The 15,846-nt window shown below is 35.6% G+C and overlaps 1 protein-coding gene across 4 annotated transcripts in view; it reads left to right on the top strand.

Annotated features, from left to right (window-relative positions):
- FGF13 (fibroblast growth factor 13) overlaps positions 1-15,846 on the top strand; it is a 606,985-nt gene that overhangs the window by 503,685 nt on the left and 87,454 nt on the right. For all 4 annotated transcript variants that reach the window (XM_081115041.1, XM_081115039.1, XM_081115038.1 and 1 more), the window contains 2 exons: positions 1,133-1,243; positions 7,690-7,793. In XM_081115041.1, coding sequence (XP_080971167.1) covers positions 1,133-1,243; positions 7,690-7,793 — 215 coding nt within the window. The remainder of the gene's footprint in view (positions 1-1,132; positions 1,244-7,689; positions 7,794-15,846) is intronic.

The raw sequence follows: 15,846 nt of genomic DNA, 5'->3' as shown, positions 1-15,846 counted from the left end.
GCTGTAGGTGTCAGGTTGTGTCAAGGTAGACCTTCAGCCTAACCTGCAGCTTATTTGGGGATTCTTAACCAAACGAATCCGTTCAGCATTTTTCTTTTAACTAGGTAAGTACTGCAGAATTTCAGACTTGTCAGTCTGTTATTTCTCTATTTATGTGTTATACACACCCTGGAATGGAAATGCAAACATACATTTTCTGTTGGCTTGAAGTTTTTTAAGGTATTAGCTGTACGTTAGGCTTGTTTGAAAAAGGCTTAAGTGGTTACAAAGCATGATTACGAGGCCCGAATAATCACGTGAATATTATTTCAGTACAGGTGTCTGTATTCAATATAAGCAACTTTTGGGTAACAGCTGTTATTGGTAAATTAGGTACTTTATTAATGGTGAGTTGTAATTGAAAATCATTTTAATTGAGAACATATTTTGGATAATCATATTTCTCACATCAAATTCAAAAATAAGTATGAACTATTTTCCTTTCCTTCCCACCAACAAAAGCCCTGGCATTTTTGTACCCACTTTTCCTAAGGATAATAAATATGCTAGGGTATGATAATGGCTGCTTTAATCTCCCCTCCACCTTTTTTTTGTATCACAGCTTAATTTTCTATATATAAGTCCTTTGATGGGATTGTGGATTATTTATGTATTTCAACTTCCTTAGAATGGAGAGGATTATTTATTCAAATTGCCATAATTCTGAGGGAAATGTTTACTAGTGTGTTTTTGGTTCCTGTATGGCAAACCATTCTAAATTACAGTTGTACTTCTTCTTTTCCTTCCACGTGAAAAGTGGCACATTGTTAAAAGGCAGAATTTGCCATTTGCCAACCCATTCCGAATGCAATAGAGGACCAGGCTGGAAGGCAAAGGACAAGCTATCAGAAGCTTTAGCTGCTGTCAGCTTTAGGGCTTTATCAGTGTTATGAGGTAGAAATCAAGTGCTTTCTTCAGTTTGGAGATTTATTCTAAAGCAAAGTTTGTTTGTTTTCTTTCAGAGGACTATTTAAAATATAGCTTGACCTTTTCCACTAAAAGTTGTAAATAAAGCTATAAGTTTGAATTCTGAGTCTTTTCAACTACTTATACACAACTTAACAAATGATCCAAACCCTGGTTCTCTTTACAGAGCCTCAACTTAAGGGTATAGTTACCAAACTATACAGCCGACAAGGCTTCCACTTGCAGCTGCAGGCAGATGGAACCATTGATGGCACAAAAGACGAGGATAGCACTTACAGTAAGTGATTGCAAAATGAATAAGTATGTCTCAGCATGTTGTTGACATTTGTTCTTATCTTATTTTTTAAATAAACAACCCTTACTAAACCCTAAAGCAGTGGTTCTCAACCTTCTGGCCCTTTAAATACAGTTCCTCATGTTGTTACCCAACGATAAAATTATTTTTGTTGCTACTTCATAAATGTAATGTTGCTACTGTTATGAATCGTAATGTAAATATCTGATATGCAGGATGGTCTTAGGTGACCTCTGTGAAAGGGTCCTTCGACCGCCAAAGGGGTTGCGACCCACAGGTTGAGAACAGCTGCCCTAAAGCCAATGCAAAATATAGTCAATACTATGTAATTCTGTTTATGAAAGTTAACCGAAAGGAAGTTGAACCTGAAAGTATCTAAAATAGTGAACTAAAGAAAATAATATTGACACCTTCTGAAGAACAATCCAAATGTCATCGCCATGTTAATCTGGATAGATTTAAGACTGTCCATTAGAGTTTACTACTTTTTATTCCCACAGAAAATTTACTCACCCATAAACTGATCCTGAAATAGCATGTTATTTCTACTCTTAAGAATTGATCTGTCCCAAGAGAGAGAAGTGGTTTCATGTCATGAGAATTCAACTTTATAAGCTTTTATTTCTGCCCGCTCCACCCCCCCCCCCCACACACACACTGATAATTCTGACACTAATTGGTATTTTAACATTGAGATACCTCCACAGGTGGGTAAAGAGGTTTCTTTTAGTGCTTTATTTTTAACTATGGATTAAATGAAGACCAAATTGGAGACAATAATGGTGAACCTAAAAAGTAAACATGTCAAAAATAAAGTCAATTTTGTATCTAATTATTGAAGTAAGATGATTCCAAGTTTTTACATAATCTCTTATTATATATGCTTTCTTTATTTGGAGTAATAAAAACATAAACACACAAATAGTGAAGCCCTCTCCTCAGTGATAATAATTGGTGTTTTCTTACAGTTTACAGATTCCTGCCGACCTATTAAAAGTTTCATGATGCTAAAACATCTAGTTTTGGCAATTGTTTCTCCATTTTCCCTAATATATATTGCATTTCTCTCAGACTTTGATAATTTTCCAGAAATTTTCCCATTTTCGGCTAAACTCAGCCAAGGAAAGCCAGTCTGAATACTAATGAGTCTTATGCTACATTTGTAGAGATTCTGGGCTATAGACAGCAAAGTCATAGACTAGGGTCCCAAAGTTAAGTGTTAAAGTTTCACACCTATTCATAATGCTTCCTAGTCTGATTGATGGCCAAGCTATGACCTCAAGAGGAAGTCACCTTTAATTACTCTTGAGGAAATATTTTTTGGTACCTAGGATGAAAAAATATTCATACTGAATGGTTCTTCACTGTTTTGCAAAATGACATGTTACTGTTGTGATATTAGAGTATCCTAGACATTCTCTTATGCATGTTCTTCTTTTGAAAAAATTAGTCAAGTATAACTACAGACATTAGTACATGATGATGTGTAATAAAACATTCCTGTAAGCCAATATGTACAAATTGGTATGTGGAGAAGAAATTAGGGGATTTAAGCTGCTGTTTTCCAAAGTACCACAGAACAGTGGATCCTTTGGGTGTTATTTGAAAGGAAATTTATGATTATGGTAGCTGCTAATGAGCCTCAAACAGTCAACTTTTCCCCATTTATTTTTAACCTCGAAATTAGAGAAAAAATTTGTTTTGGGTCTAGTGTTCACATGTGTTTATTGAAAAGGAAAAAAAGAATAGGTGATTAATTTGCAGTGCCTTATAAACAGAGATGCACCAAATACATTAAGATTACACTGCATATAGTCATTTTTTGGCTATATATGCATATATATTCATATATATGTATATACATACATATACATGCACACATACACATACATGTATGTAAATCAAGGCTCTGTTCCTTACTATGTAGCTTTAAACCACATAGTAGATTTTACTCTTCAATTCCTCCATATGCATAGCTTCTGTCTTTGGTTGTCTTGTACTTTTGACTGATATGAATGGCATTTTTGTGTGCTAACAATATTGTAAGACCTTCTAAGAGCATAGTTTAATAACCAGAATCTGTGTTTAGGCAGATTGAAATAATGAGAGATAAGTCAATCAATTGTAAGTATTACCATAACATAAAGCATACAAATTAGAAGTAGCTCAAAACAAATAGCAAGTCTGTGGGTCTTAATTCTACCTTTGATAATAAGTGTGACCAGAGGTGAGGGAGCTAGCTTATCCTCCCAGTTGAGGATATTATAGGGTATAAGTCATGATAAAACAAGAATGTTTAATGATTGAAATGATCATTAAAATGGAAGTCTAGCCATGTATAATTTTTCCCCTAAATCCAACCAATTTTCTTGACATTCATTACTTAATTACTTTAAATGGGAAACAAGGGAAACATTTTTTTCAACTTTTTCATTTATATAGTATTTATATGTATTCCTGGATTTCCTTACCATGTAGTCCTAGTATTATGTTTATACTAGAGGCCCAGTGCATGAATTTGTGCACAGGTGGGATCAGGCTGGCCCAACCCCAGTGGCAGATTGGGGCGGGCCTGTTGGGAGGAGATGGCAGGAGGTTGGCCGGCGGGCCGGCTGGGGGGTGGGGCAATGGGCAATTGGCTGGCAGGCCCTGCCCCCGATTGGGGAGGGGGGCAAATTGGGGGTAGGGCTGGCAATGGGGAGGGGCTGTGGGCAGTGGGCCAGCTGGCCCTGTCCCCGAATGGGGTTAGGGGAGGGGCCGTGGGAGGTTGGCTGGCCAACCCCACCTGATTGGTATGTGTGGGGGGGTGATTGGAGGCAGAGCTGGCTGGGGGGAAGGGCTGTGGGTGGTGGGCTGGCTGGCCCCACCCCCGAATGGGGTGGAGGGGCCAATCAGGGGCCAGCAGCCTGGGGGAGAGGCCATGGGTGGTTGGTCGCTGGCCCTGCCCCTGTTCAGAGTGGGGGGGGGCGATAGGGGGTGGGGCTGCCTGGGGGGAGGGGCTATGGGCTGATGGGGTGGTGGGTGCCCATCAGGGGCAGGGCCAGCCTGGGGGTGAGGCTGCAGGCATTTGGCTGGCAGTCCTGTCCCTGATCGGGGTGGTAGGGGTCAATCTGGAGTGGGGCCGGCGAGGGGGAGGGGCTGCAGGAGGTTGGCTGACAGGCCCGGCTCCCTATTGGGGTAGGAGGGTGATCAGGTGCTGCGCCGGCCTGGGGAAGGGGCTTTGGGGGGGTTGGTCAGCACCCCACCCTGGATTGGGGTGGGCGAGGCTGATCAGGGGTGGGTCAGCAGTGGGGAGGGCCCACGGGAGGTTGGATGGCAGGTCACACACAACCCCCATCAGCGGGTTCGCTGGCCGCAGTGAGCGTCATAGTGACCAGTCATTCTGATTGTTACAGCGTTCTGGTTGCTGGCTTTTTATATGTATAGATTTTTCTAATTTTTATTATTTTTAATCATACTTTTCTCATTTAGTTTAATTTGATTGGTTTTATATTTAATTCTGAGATGGTAAGCAAGATGATGCCAAAACAGATCAGTTCACGTTTATCCAGATACATTTATTTCTAAAAACATATGTTTGGTGTTATACATTTAAGATGACCTCAGGTAGATTTATTATAATGATAAATGTCTGTCCAATAAAATCTCATCATGAGCAAATCAGCCATTGTAAATTATGCATTTCTCCCTGAAAAGGAAAAAAAATGATAGACATTTCATGGCAGCAGTTTTATTATATCTGCCTTGGGTGCAGTGAGAGCTATATTAATAGAATAGGCAACTTTCTCTTCAAGCCTACAGTAGTATTACCAGTTCAATGTGTCAGGTTTTTCCAACCTTCATTAGGGTATATTTTTATTAACTACTCCCTTTGAGAAATTGACCTTAGCCAAACTGAAAGGATGACCTCATTGTTGATTTCAGAAACACTGAGTGCCAACTGTGTGCACATCTCTGAGAAAATGGTCCCTGCAATGTACAAGGAGTTTAATTTTTGTTATGTAGACACAACAGAGGACAAAAAAACAACAACTTCTTATTAAAAACTTCTTCAAAACTTTAAGGAAAATGGAATTTAGGTATTTAATAATGTGTTTTAGATACACAAATTAAATCAATTATGTATTTCTCACTTAGAATAGGTTTGTCCTAATCAAAATGATATCTTAAGCTCATGAGGAAGTAATCCAGATTTAAAGAAATAGAGACATAGAGAAAAATATTGATGCTGTCCAAGCTCACTCCTAATAAAATTTCTTTGCATTTTTATCTGGAAAGACTGGTCCTTTAGACAGATTTTAAACCAACTCAGTTCATGATCTATTGTGAATGCCTAAAGAAAAGATTGGAGTAGTATGACCAGCCATTCTCTGCTTTTGCTACTTTCTTCAATTTTTTCTTTGAGTATGATTTTTGTTTTTGAATTAGGCTTCATAGAAGTTTATGATACATAGTGAAAAATTTATATTTACTATATAGTTAATAACATTATTCGGGATACAATTATTGTTCTTTACTTCTTTTCTACTACTATCTGATGTTTGGAATTTAAGCGTTCTACTGCCCGTTAGAACCCACACCAGAAAGTGGCTGGGGTACACAGTGAAAATCAAATCAGTCTCTCTCCACTTGTTATAAGCAGCATTAAGAGAACTAAGGAGGTTCAGAATATTGTAAAAAGTGAAGTTCTAGAAAAAATTGTGGATTTTATTTATCATACTCTGTCATCTTTTAGTATGACTAAGCTAGGATTCATACATATGTTGGTGGTGTAGTTGTCTAGTAGTATGGCTTTTAAACTAAACCCATATTAAGGTTTTGGTTTGGTTTAGTTTTTTTTTTAATATCAGAATTCATAAACTATCAACTTTTATATGATGGGATTGTGATTTATTACTTTCCAAAAATATAATATCCTGTTGCACCATACAAATTGCTATCAATCTACAAATGGGTGTTGAGAACCTACTCTGAGCAAGGCATTTTCAACAGAAAGAGATATACATGACATGCTTAAAGATCTCAGACTTCTTTTCTGTTCATTGCATTGTCAAATATAGCATGAAATCCTGGCTTGCAATCTGTGCAATTACTTTCCTTTACCTCACATAACAGAAGAGCACAGCTTTAATATGATGAGTATTAAATGCAGTACCATCAGTGACATGTGGTAGGAACACTTGTATTTTGAACTGTACAATATGTCCTAGCTCCTCTTTGGTAGCACTCTGATTTTAAGGGAAAGATAGATTGTAGGCTCACTGAGAAATGTTTAGTTGTTCCTTAATATTTCTCATCCATATGACCCCATCTACTAGAGCAGAATCTATATGCAGCAAGACAAGAGGTAGAAAAAAATGTTCTTACCCATGGTATGACTCCTTTATATATTCTTATTCACAGAAATGATAGCAGACTGATTTATCATCTTCCCCAAGACAAAAATCATCAACATTAGTCTAGGTCTCTTGAGAGAAAGGTGCATAGACTATTTTCAAAAGATGTGTGTGGCATGCACTACGCTTTAAAATTGTACTGTTTTATTTTTATTCAGGGTGTAGGAGGGAGTAGACAGCTGGTAGGGGGAGGACACCCACTGGTTTTCTCCAGTGAGTGGTGTGTGATTGTGAGGAGAGCATGGGTGTAAGTTTCACGCAGTCAAACCTTAAAATGAAGAAATGAAGACCTCATTGTCATTAGCTGGCTGCCCACTTACAACTATTTTGCAAAAAGTAATTAATTAATTAAAAATAAGTAAACCTATCAAGTTCATTATTTTAATCCCTATAAGCTTTGCTCCTAGAGATTAAAAGCTAGGACCCCTCTAAACCCTATCTTGGAAAATGTTTGTTCTTTAAGAAATACTACTCTGGGAACACAGGAGTAAAAATACATTTTTTTTCAAAGCCTGCATTTATTTTTGGGTTGTTGCAATGGAAATAATACAGATAATTTAGATGAGGTAATTGGACTCTTGTCTTTTCTAAGATTCTAGGAATTTTTCCCCAAGTGGTAGATTGTAACTGCCTCTGTGAATTTCAGCAGTTGTCTAAGGAGCAGATTAAAATGTTAGTCTGTTGAGGATAAAGCTATTTAATGTATAGATCAATTCCTATAACGGAATCACTCCAGAAGATTTAAGATTCCCCACCTTCAATACTATACAAACTATGGAATTATATTCCATTTTTCCAGGGTGTTTGAGTATATGTAGTTATAGTCCCAGTTATGTGACTGCAACTATGAGTCAAGTATACTAAAGGTTAGAAGAGGCCCTATATATTCGCATGTGTATAAATATATACAGTATCTGTATTTTCTTACCGAGCACACATCTCTTTTTGCTGAACCAGATAGTGCTTTTGGAAACCTTGAAACCTATGGAATTTAGAATATAACATTGTTTTTACATTTTTTTAAAATTTCAGCTCTGTTTAACCTCATCCCCGTGGGACTTCGAGTGGTGGCTATTCAAGGAGTTCAAACAAAGCTGTATTTGGCAATGAACAGCGAGGGATACCTGTACACTTCGGTAAGCCTTTCACTGACCCATACTTGACTGTTATAGTTTTTATCTGATATGAAATAAAATATGCTGCATATGTATTAAGAAAGAGTGTTCTTGGTGGAAATATCTCATTTGAAAGGAGAAATTAACTTCCAGTGAAAATTACATTTATTACTAATTAATCATTTGAAGCTAACATTTTGGGTGTAAAATCAAGGATCCACTGAACATTTTTGCATACAGTGGCATTGGTTTATTGCTTTATGTAGCTACCCTGCCTTGCAGTCTGTGGGAAAGCCATTTCTATAGCACAGTTCAACATATATTTATCCATATTTATTTCTCAATAAGCTGATGAGACTTCTTTCTCAGGTCAGTCAAGGACATAAAGAACAGTTCTAGATGTGCTTCTGTTTCTTATCTTCAGTTCAATTATTTCACGTTTGCTATGTCTATTTTAAATACTATTATTTCATCAAGCACAGTTCAACCTCTTCGTACAAAAATTTTGTGCTTACCTTTTTCTTGCAAATTTATACTGAACATAGTAAAAAATGGAACTTTTCCCAAGAAATTTATAAACATTGTAGATAACAATTCAGTATTGGCAACATGGGGCCAAATTAAAATTTAAGGGAATTTTTAAAAAATATTTAAGTATAGAAAGAAATGGCATAATACCAGGTTTAGGATTTCATTCTTATCAGTAGATCTAGTTACAAATTATAGGGGGCCACTTAATATATGAACATTTTAAATCTTTGTTTTGAATTTCATATATTTTAAGAAAAGGGTAGTATGTTAAAAATGGAGAAAACTCCTTGTAAAATTTGACTAGATAGCCTTGATGGAGGCTATTACCAGGAGTTTAGAAATCTATTTCTCCAAATGCAAAAGTGATTTCCTTTAACTACTCTTGCTCTGTCATGTGTCCACAATTTATTTCAAAGCCAGGTATATAGAGAGTGTGAGATGGGAAAGAAAGGTTGGAGAAGAGTAAGACCACAAATGGCCCATTCATTAAGTAAACTGGGTAGTCCATTTTATATTACCATGATAAAAGATTATTTATTGCATAATCCTCAAAGCCTGGTCACTATCAATATTCCTATCAGACCATTTTAACTGTCTTGTTTAATAAATGCAGGGGATTTATTCTTTTTACAAATGAAAGAGATTTTGATTTATTACAAAGTTTATTAATACATTGCTATTAATGTAAACAATAGGAAAGGGATTTGTTTTTCAGATTTGTGCATCAAGGTAAGATAATTTAATAATGAAGGATTTTAATTAACCTTATTCAGATCAATAGACTACCTCAACAGGACCAGATGCAAAGGTAGGTTTTTAATAAATGACTACTTTCTGAAACTTGTATTTTGGCATGGAAAGGAAATGGAATATACTGGGCATACTTTTGAGAAGATAAATAACAGATGGCAGAGGAAATAATTTCCAGGAAATAATTTAACTGAGTTGTGGTCACCATTATAGTGCCATGATGAGAAATGTTGACATTTTTAAATCTTGCAACAATACAGTTTTTTTTAAAAAAATGGAAATAATATTTAAGTTAGAATGAGAAAAATGTCATTTAAGTTAGGTAGTATGTCAGGTTTCCCCATTCAAGAAAATTAGGATTTTCAGTATTACCTTGAGAGAACTACGTTAAAAATGTATAGCCTGCCTTTCTCTGACTGACTTTTTTCACTTAGCATAACAAGTAATATGATTTCACTCATATGTTGAATTTAATGAACAAACTGAAGTACCAAGCAAAATAGAGACAGACTCAGAGAGCAGGCAGACAGCTCTGAGTTGGGATGGGGTGAGGTTGAGCAATAAAGAACAAAAAAAAGAGAGAGATAACTCATGGACATGGACAACACTCTGAGGAGGAGAGGATGGGGTGAGTGAGGGATTATAGGAGGTTGAAGAGGCCATAGAGGGGATAAATGGTGATGGAAAAAATAAAATAAAATAAAAAATGTATAGCCTACCATTCAAATTGACCATCATTCCAATAAACTGGTAAATGTCAGTGTGAGTTCATTTCTAAAGCTTCCCAGGGGAATCAACATTGTGGATTGACAGGATTCCTTTCCATGTTGGGCAGGCCAATAGAGAGCACATGTGGGATGCTGTGTGAATTTTCTATTAAGGAAAAGGAATCTTAAGTAAGCAATTGCTAGTAAGGAAAGTGAACTGTGTTTTTGTAAAGGAGGAAAGATGTATGATTGATAATCCTGGAGTTTACATAGGGAAAAATTATCCAAATTAGTCTGCTCCAGGAAAGAGTTAGTCTTCTTTTCAGCATACATTTTTTTTTTCAGTTCTTTTCACACCTCCTATTGATCTTGGTTTGGACTCCCTTCACCACGTTGATCACTATCCTCAGTGGGTGCTCCATTTTGTTATCTTATTTGAAGTGTGTTTCCAGACTCTCTTAAGATATAGTCTGTTTTGATGACTTCAGCAACTTGTGTCCCTGTGACCAAAAAGTTAAATGAATGTCATGCTTCATTTGGAAGAGGAAGGATCATTATTCCCTTACATAAAACCACAGTATCTGCTACTGAAATGTTGTATGCAGTTTTGTTAGCTGCCACTTAGCAAAGAGAAAATAGAATCTGATGATAACCTAAGGAGGAAACAAAGTAAGAAAATGAAGTAGGAGCTACTGATGTGGACAATTAAAAAAAATGTAAGAAAGTTTTTGAAAAGTAATCTTGGTGAGGGTTGATAAAAGTCTACCTTAAAGTATTTGCAGTAGCAAAATCTGAAAGAAGATGGATTCAGAAGATATTTTAGAGGTAGAATTATCAGAATTTAGTGACTTATTGGATTTGGAGGGAAAACAGGACTACCATGGATGGTTGAATATGTATGGTTGCCACTCACTACACATGTGGAAATAAAATATCTCAGGAAAAGATTTTTTTTTATTTGCACAATAGTAGGTTGGTAGGGGCCCTGAGGGAGAGGGAGAATTTCACCTTTGGCAATTGGGTTGATGGTGAAGTTATTAACCAAGATGAAGAGCAAAGGAAAAAATGGCAGAATTGGGAAAGAAGATACCTGAGTACAACCCATAGCTAGAGAAAGAGATGTGAGGTAGAGATAGAAAGTGGGAGTTATCACATGTAGGTTGTGGTTGGTGCCATGAGAATAGTTCAGAGGATATGTAGCATAAGAAGAAAAAAGAATTTATAATATTAGCAAATAATAGCATGGAAGTGGCAAACAGTGGCAGAACTAATTGTGGTAGATATCACGGTATTGCAAAAGCTACACAAAGAGAGTTTTCCAAACAGTCAGCAATGCCAACTGCTTTAGAGAAAAGAAGTAAAATGAGAACTAATACTATACCATATGAAAGTCATCAGTGATCTTGACAAGAGCACTTTTAGTGGAGACAGAAGCCAGATTAGTGGCTTGTGGAGTGAGTGGGAAAAGAGAAGGTAGAGGCAGTGTGTGTAGAATTTCTAAGGCAAGGGGAGCTATGGATGAGTATGTAGAGGAGGACACAGGATTGTGAAAGGCTTTGGTGGTTCTTTGCTTAGGACAGTTCAATATATTTATTAGCAGAAGGGAAAGAACCAGTAGAGAGGGAGAAATTAAAGACATAGGAAATGGGATTCTTTATGGAGTGGGGTTCCGAAGGAGTCCAGAAGAGTGATGGAATTGAGCATAAGTGAAAGGATTAGATTCACTTTGAAAAGAAGGCTTACTGCTACAACAGGAGGCAAAGATATGAGGACGGATGCAGATGTTGGTGTGGAAGTCTGCAGGTGATGGATGAGGAAGTCGAAGGATTTCCAGCCAGATGACCTGTATTTTCCCATTGAAATAGAATGAGAGGCCATCTGCTGAAAATCAGAGACATAGGGATGGCATTAGTGAATGTTTAGAATACCTGTTTTGAGAATAAGAAGAGGAACTAGTCTAGTAAACTATGGCCCATGGGCCAAATCAGGCCTATTGCTTGTTTTGTAAATAAAGTTTTATCGGAACACAGTCACCCCATTAATTTACATATTGCCTATGCCTGCTCTTGTGCTATAACAGCAGAATTTAATAGTTGTAACAGAGACTCTGTGGCCTACAAGCTTAGATTATTTACTATCCTGCCCTTTTCCAAAAAGTGTGTGTTGATCCCTAATGAGACAATGGTTCTCAACCATAGTTACCTATTAGAATCACCTGAGGACCTTTAAAAAGAATTCCAGTGTACTAATCCCAAACCAGTTCTATCAGAATATCTGAGCGTTGGGTCTGTGCATGAATAGTTCCTACAGCTACCCAGCTGAACCTGATATGTAGCCTGGGTTAAAAACTACTGGTCTAGGGCTAAGAGAAATGATTGCTGAATAGCATTCAAGCATTCAGAACCCTTGCAATGAAATAATAAGCCATGAATTTATAGGTACATTATCCTTTATTAGAAATTCCTGATGCAGTTCTTATTTTTTTGCTCTTGCAAAAAAAATTGCCTTTACATTCTGAAGGACTATTTTTTGAAATGTAAGAAAATGTTGATCCATGGAAGTGCTTTCTTATTTTATTTTTTTCTACTCTTTTCATTTGTTTCTATACCCTTAATTTCTTTTAAATTCAATTTTATACTTTTACCACATCTCCCCCCCTTTTGTTCATTAAATGAAGAAATAATACCTCCATGTTGTTACTGCTACAGAGATAGCAATTTACTTCCCATGATTAATCTTTGGATTATTGCACTCCACATTTCCCCTCCTATTTTTTCTTGTTTCCATGGGGGACAGACTTGATGTAGGCTCAAGTGGCAGTGAGAAACCATCTGTGGCACAGAGAATCATAATTAACCATTATTTCATAACACATTTACTTTTGTCCATGATATAATAAGTCTTTCTGGAACTATACGGATATTATTATTCATTGTGCATAGAGAACGTTGTTCATACCTTTTGGTTTTCTTTACCAATAATAATGAATTGTACACATGCTTTTGAGAGTTCCTCAAGACTTAATAGTATAAATATTTAACAGTATTATGCTATGTATAATACATATTTTAAAATTGCTTTAAATAAATAAACATTAACTATAGAAAATCAAGAGTCTTAAATGTGAAAATATTATTGTCCTAGAATCTATTTTAATAGAATAATAATAATAGATATTAGAAATAAGGTAATAAAAGTTCAAAGTTAAGCCCAAAGAATTTTTTCTTGATTTTGAATGTTCCACAATGCAGTAGTATTTTTATCTGCCTAATTACTTACCTTTCATCTACACTAGTTTTCTATTTCCAGAGTCCACAGTGTTATTTGGGTTGTTGTTGGGGTTGGTGTAGCTAAATTGTGTGAACAAGTAGAAATCCTTTGACAAGTAAACCTTTTCTATTCTAGATAGGACTTAATAGGAGTGATTTTACTGCCTTGTTTTTTGGTCCTAAGACTATGACAACAAACTAGATGCAAGAACAGAAAGCAGGTCTCTCTAAGAGTCAGCTTGTTGCCATGGAAATGAGGCAGTTTGTGTTATACGGACCCAGTAAGACTTGTAACCTGAACAAATATATGTATTTTCCTTCTTTACTGTATTATTACCGCATACCTTAACTTACCAGGTTTCTTCTCCCATCAGATGTTAATTTTGATGGTCCAATCAAGATATTGTCTGATTTTCCAATATGCACGTCTTGCTTTTTTCTCTTTTGCAACTAGTAAACAATCCATTGAGAGACACTTTGAGTAAATATTCTGCTCCCAAGAGCCCAGTTTTTAGACATATTTCCTGGAATCCCAACCTATTTTAAAAAGTTAAATAATGAGTCAATAAATAAAGAAATGACCAATAGCTAAATTGAGGAAGTGAAAAGTTAACATGTGTTTTGTTTTGTTTTTACCACGGGGAAAATAATCATAAAAAGAGTATCCAACAGCAAAGAATTTTTCTGGATTCAGCATTCTAGTCATTGTGCTTAAATACCATTATTTAATGGAAGGTTAGTTTATATTGTCTAAGTGAATTAAAACTTGGTTCTGATTTATGTTTTCATTTTATACTGAGGGTGGACGATTGGTTTATTTTAAGATGCCTCAGATGTTCAGTACATTTAGCTATCAACTACAAGCTTACTTTTGCAATTATTTTAAGTCTGATTTTAGTATGTGACAATTTAAGACCTAATTTTCAGTGATATGACCTCACAGCTATAGCCTATATTCTAATATAGAAAGGATGTTAAAGTTTAGATGAACCCATCAATCAAATGCAAACATTTGTAGTGTTCAAAATGTTATGTCAGATCTGTATATCAGCAAGTTCATATAATTTAACTTTTAGGGTTTTTATAATAGAGGCTTATATAGTTAATAGAATTAAATGGAGGGTGCTGGTTTAAATATCACTGTTCTTTAGGGAAGTGGGTTTGGGTCAATTAGAAAAGGAAATAGATTTAAAACAAACATGAGCACTATCGTATTTAATATAGAAAAAATGATCTTTATCAAATAAAAATGATTTAATGGATGGATTCTGCTTATAGCCAGTAGCCATCATATATAACATCCCCTACTAAACAAGACACAAATTCCAAATTCTGCTTGCAACTTTAGCTTATTTGACTATTCAGTTAATTCAAAAATTTTTGAATTTGATTTATTTAATATAAAATTAGAAAAGTGTTGACTGTGAAAACTTAGGTTCCCAATTTTGGTGCCTAAATCTAACAAACTTTTTTGTTTTCAGTGGCTGTTGGATCAACATATTTGTTGGGCATTTTTCAGTTCAGACTAATGGGTTATAAGGAAAGTTATACACGTACATACATATTTCTGAGTGGTATCACTAAACAAATACAAAGAAGAAAATGAACTTATTTCACAGGAAGAAAAGCAGAGAAAATAAGCACATTTTATTTGCTTATGTACGGTTCTGCTAGCTCAAGGAGCTAAATTTAATTTTTAAAGAGGCTTTTAGTTATTGTGCTGGTGCTACTGAGTTAGAAGTCATTAAAATTATTGTATTGAAAAATATACTGAAGTAGCTGTGTTTGTCTTACATATTCATTCAGAATACCAATGAATCAGCATACTTTTCAAACCTGAAATACATTTCCCAAGTCACAGATTATTTCACATACTTAGTTCTTTTTGCAGTAATGGAAGTTTCCTTCAAATGTGGAAGAAAATTTAGCTTGGAATTATTTGAATATGAAATCAGATAAATCTGATTGGTTGTACCTTCAAAGTCAAGTACCTTCTCTCTATGGTCGCTGTAAAAAAAATAACCCCAACTGGTAAATTATTCAGGGTGAAGGTCTGGTTTCATAGGGGGAAGAATGACTAAGGATGGTACTTTCTCAGAAATCAAGGACACAATAGTAGTTGTAGCTAAATAGTGTAAGATTGGCTCCATATAATGTTTTTGAGGCCAAGCTAAAATATAATCCAAATGAGAGGTCATGGGGCACATATTTAAGAGAGTGCCTTACAGCTTTAACTTAGAAGTGAAATTCATATTTGTAGGAAAAAAAAGACATTCTCTTAGAGCTAAAGGAAAAAATAAGTGGCAAGAACAATGAAGGAGAAATTAAGCAAGTAAAGCCAGATGTAAAAAGGTAATGCGTAATGCACAGACATACATGCACACACACACACAGACACATATACAACACACGGACATGAAAGACAAATGGAATGTGTGAATAGATAACAAATCTATATTAACATTTTGATTAAGTTATTCATCAGATACTCTTCTGCTAACTGCTTTTGGCAGTCCTGGAATTGGAACTACTGGGAAAGTCTCAGTTGATTTATCACTCTGTTGCTATTACAGTAAGAGTTATATTGGAATTCCTAAAATAATTCTGTTTTAAATATATATCCCATACTGAATATGAAATACCTTTGAAGATTGCTCTATAGATATATTTGGTAATGCTTAATAGCTTTATAAAACAGAGAAAATAAGACTTATGGTTATATTTTATGTAATTATCCAGTGAATCTCATGTCTTGGTGCAAACATTGTTTTTAGTTCCTCCCTTCTTGTTTGCATAATTATATTTTTGTTTTATTAA

The sequence above is a fragment of the Myotis nattereri genome (assembly GCF_964212035.1).
Source record: "Myotis nattereri genome assembly, chromosome: X".
NCBI lineage: Eukaryota > Metazoa > Chordata > Mammalia > Chiroptera > Vespertilionidae > Myotis > Myotis nattereri.
This window is presented reverse-complemented; position numbering and strand designations above follow the sequence as displayed.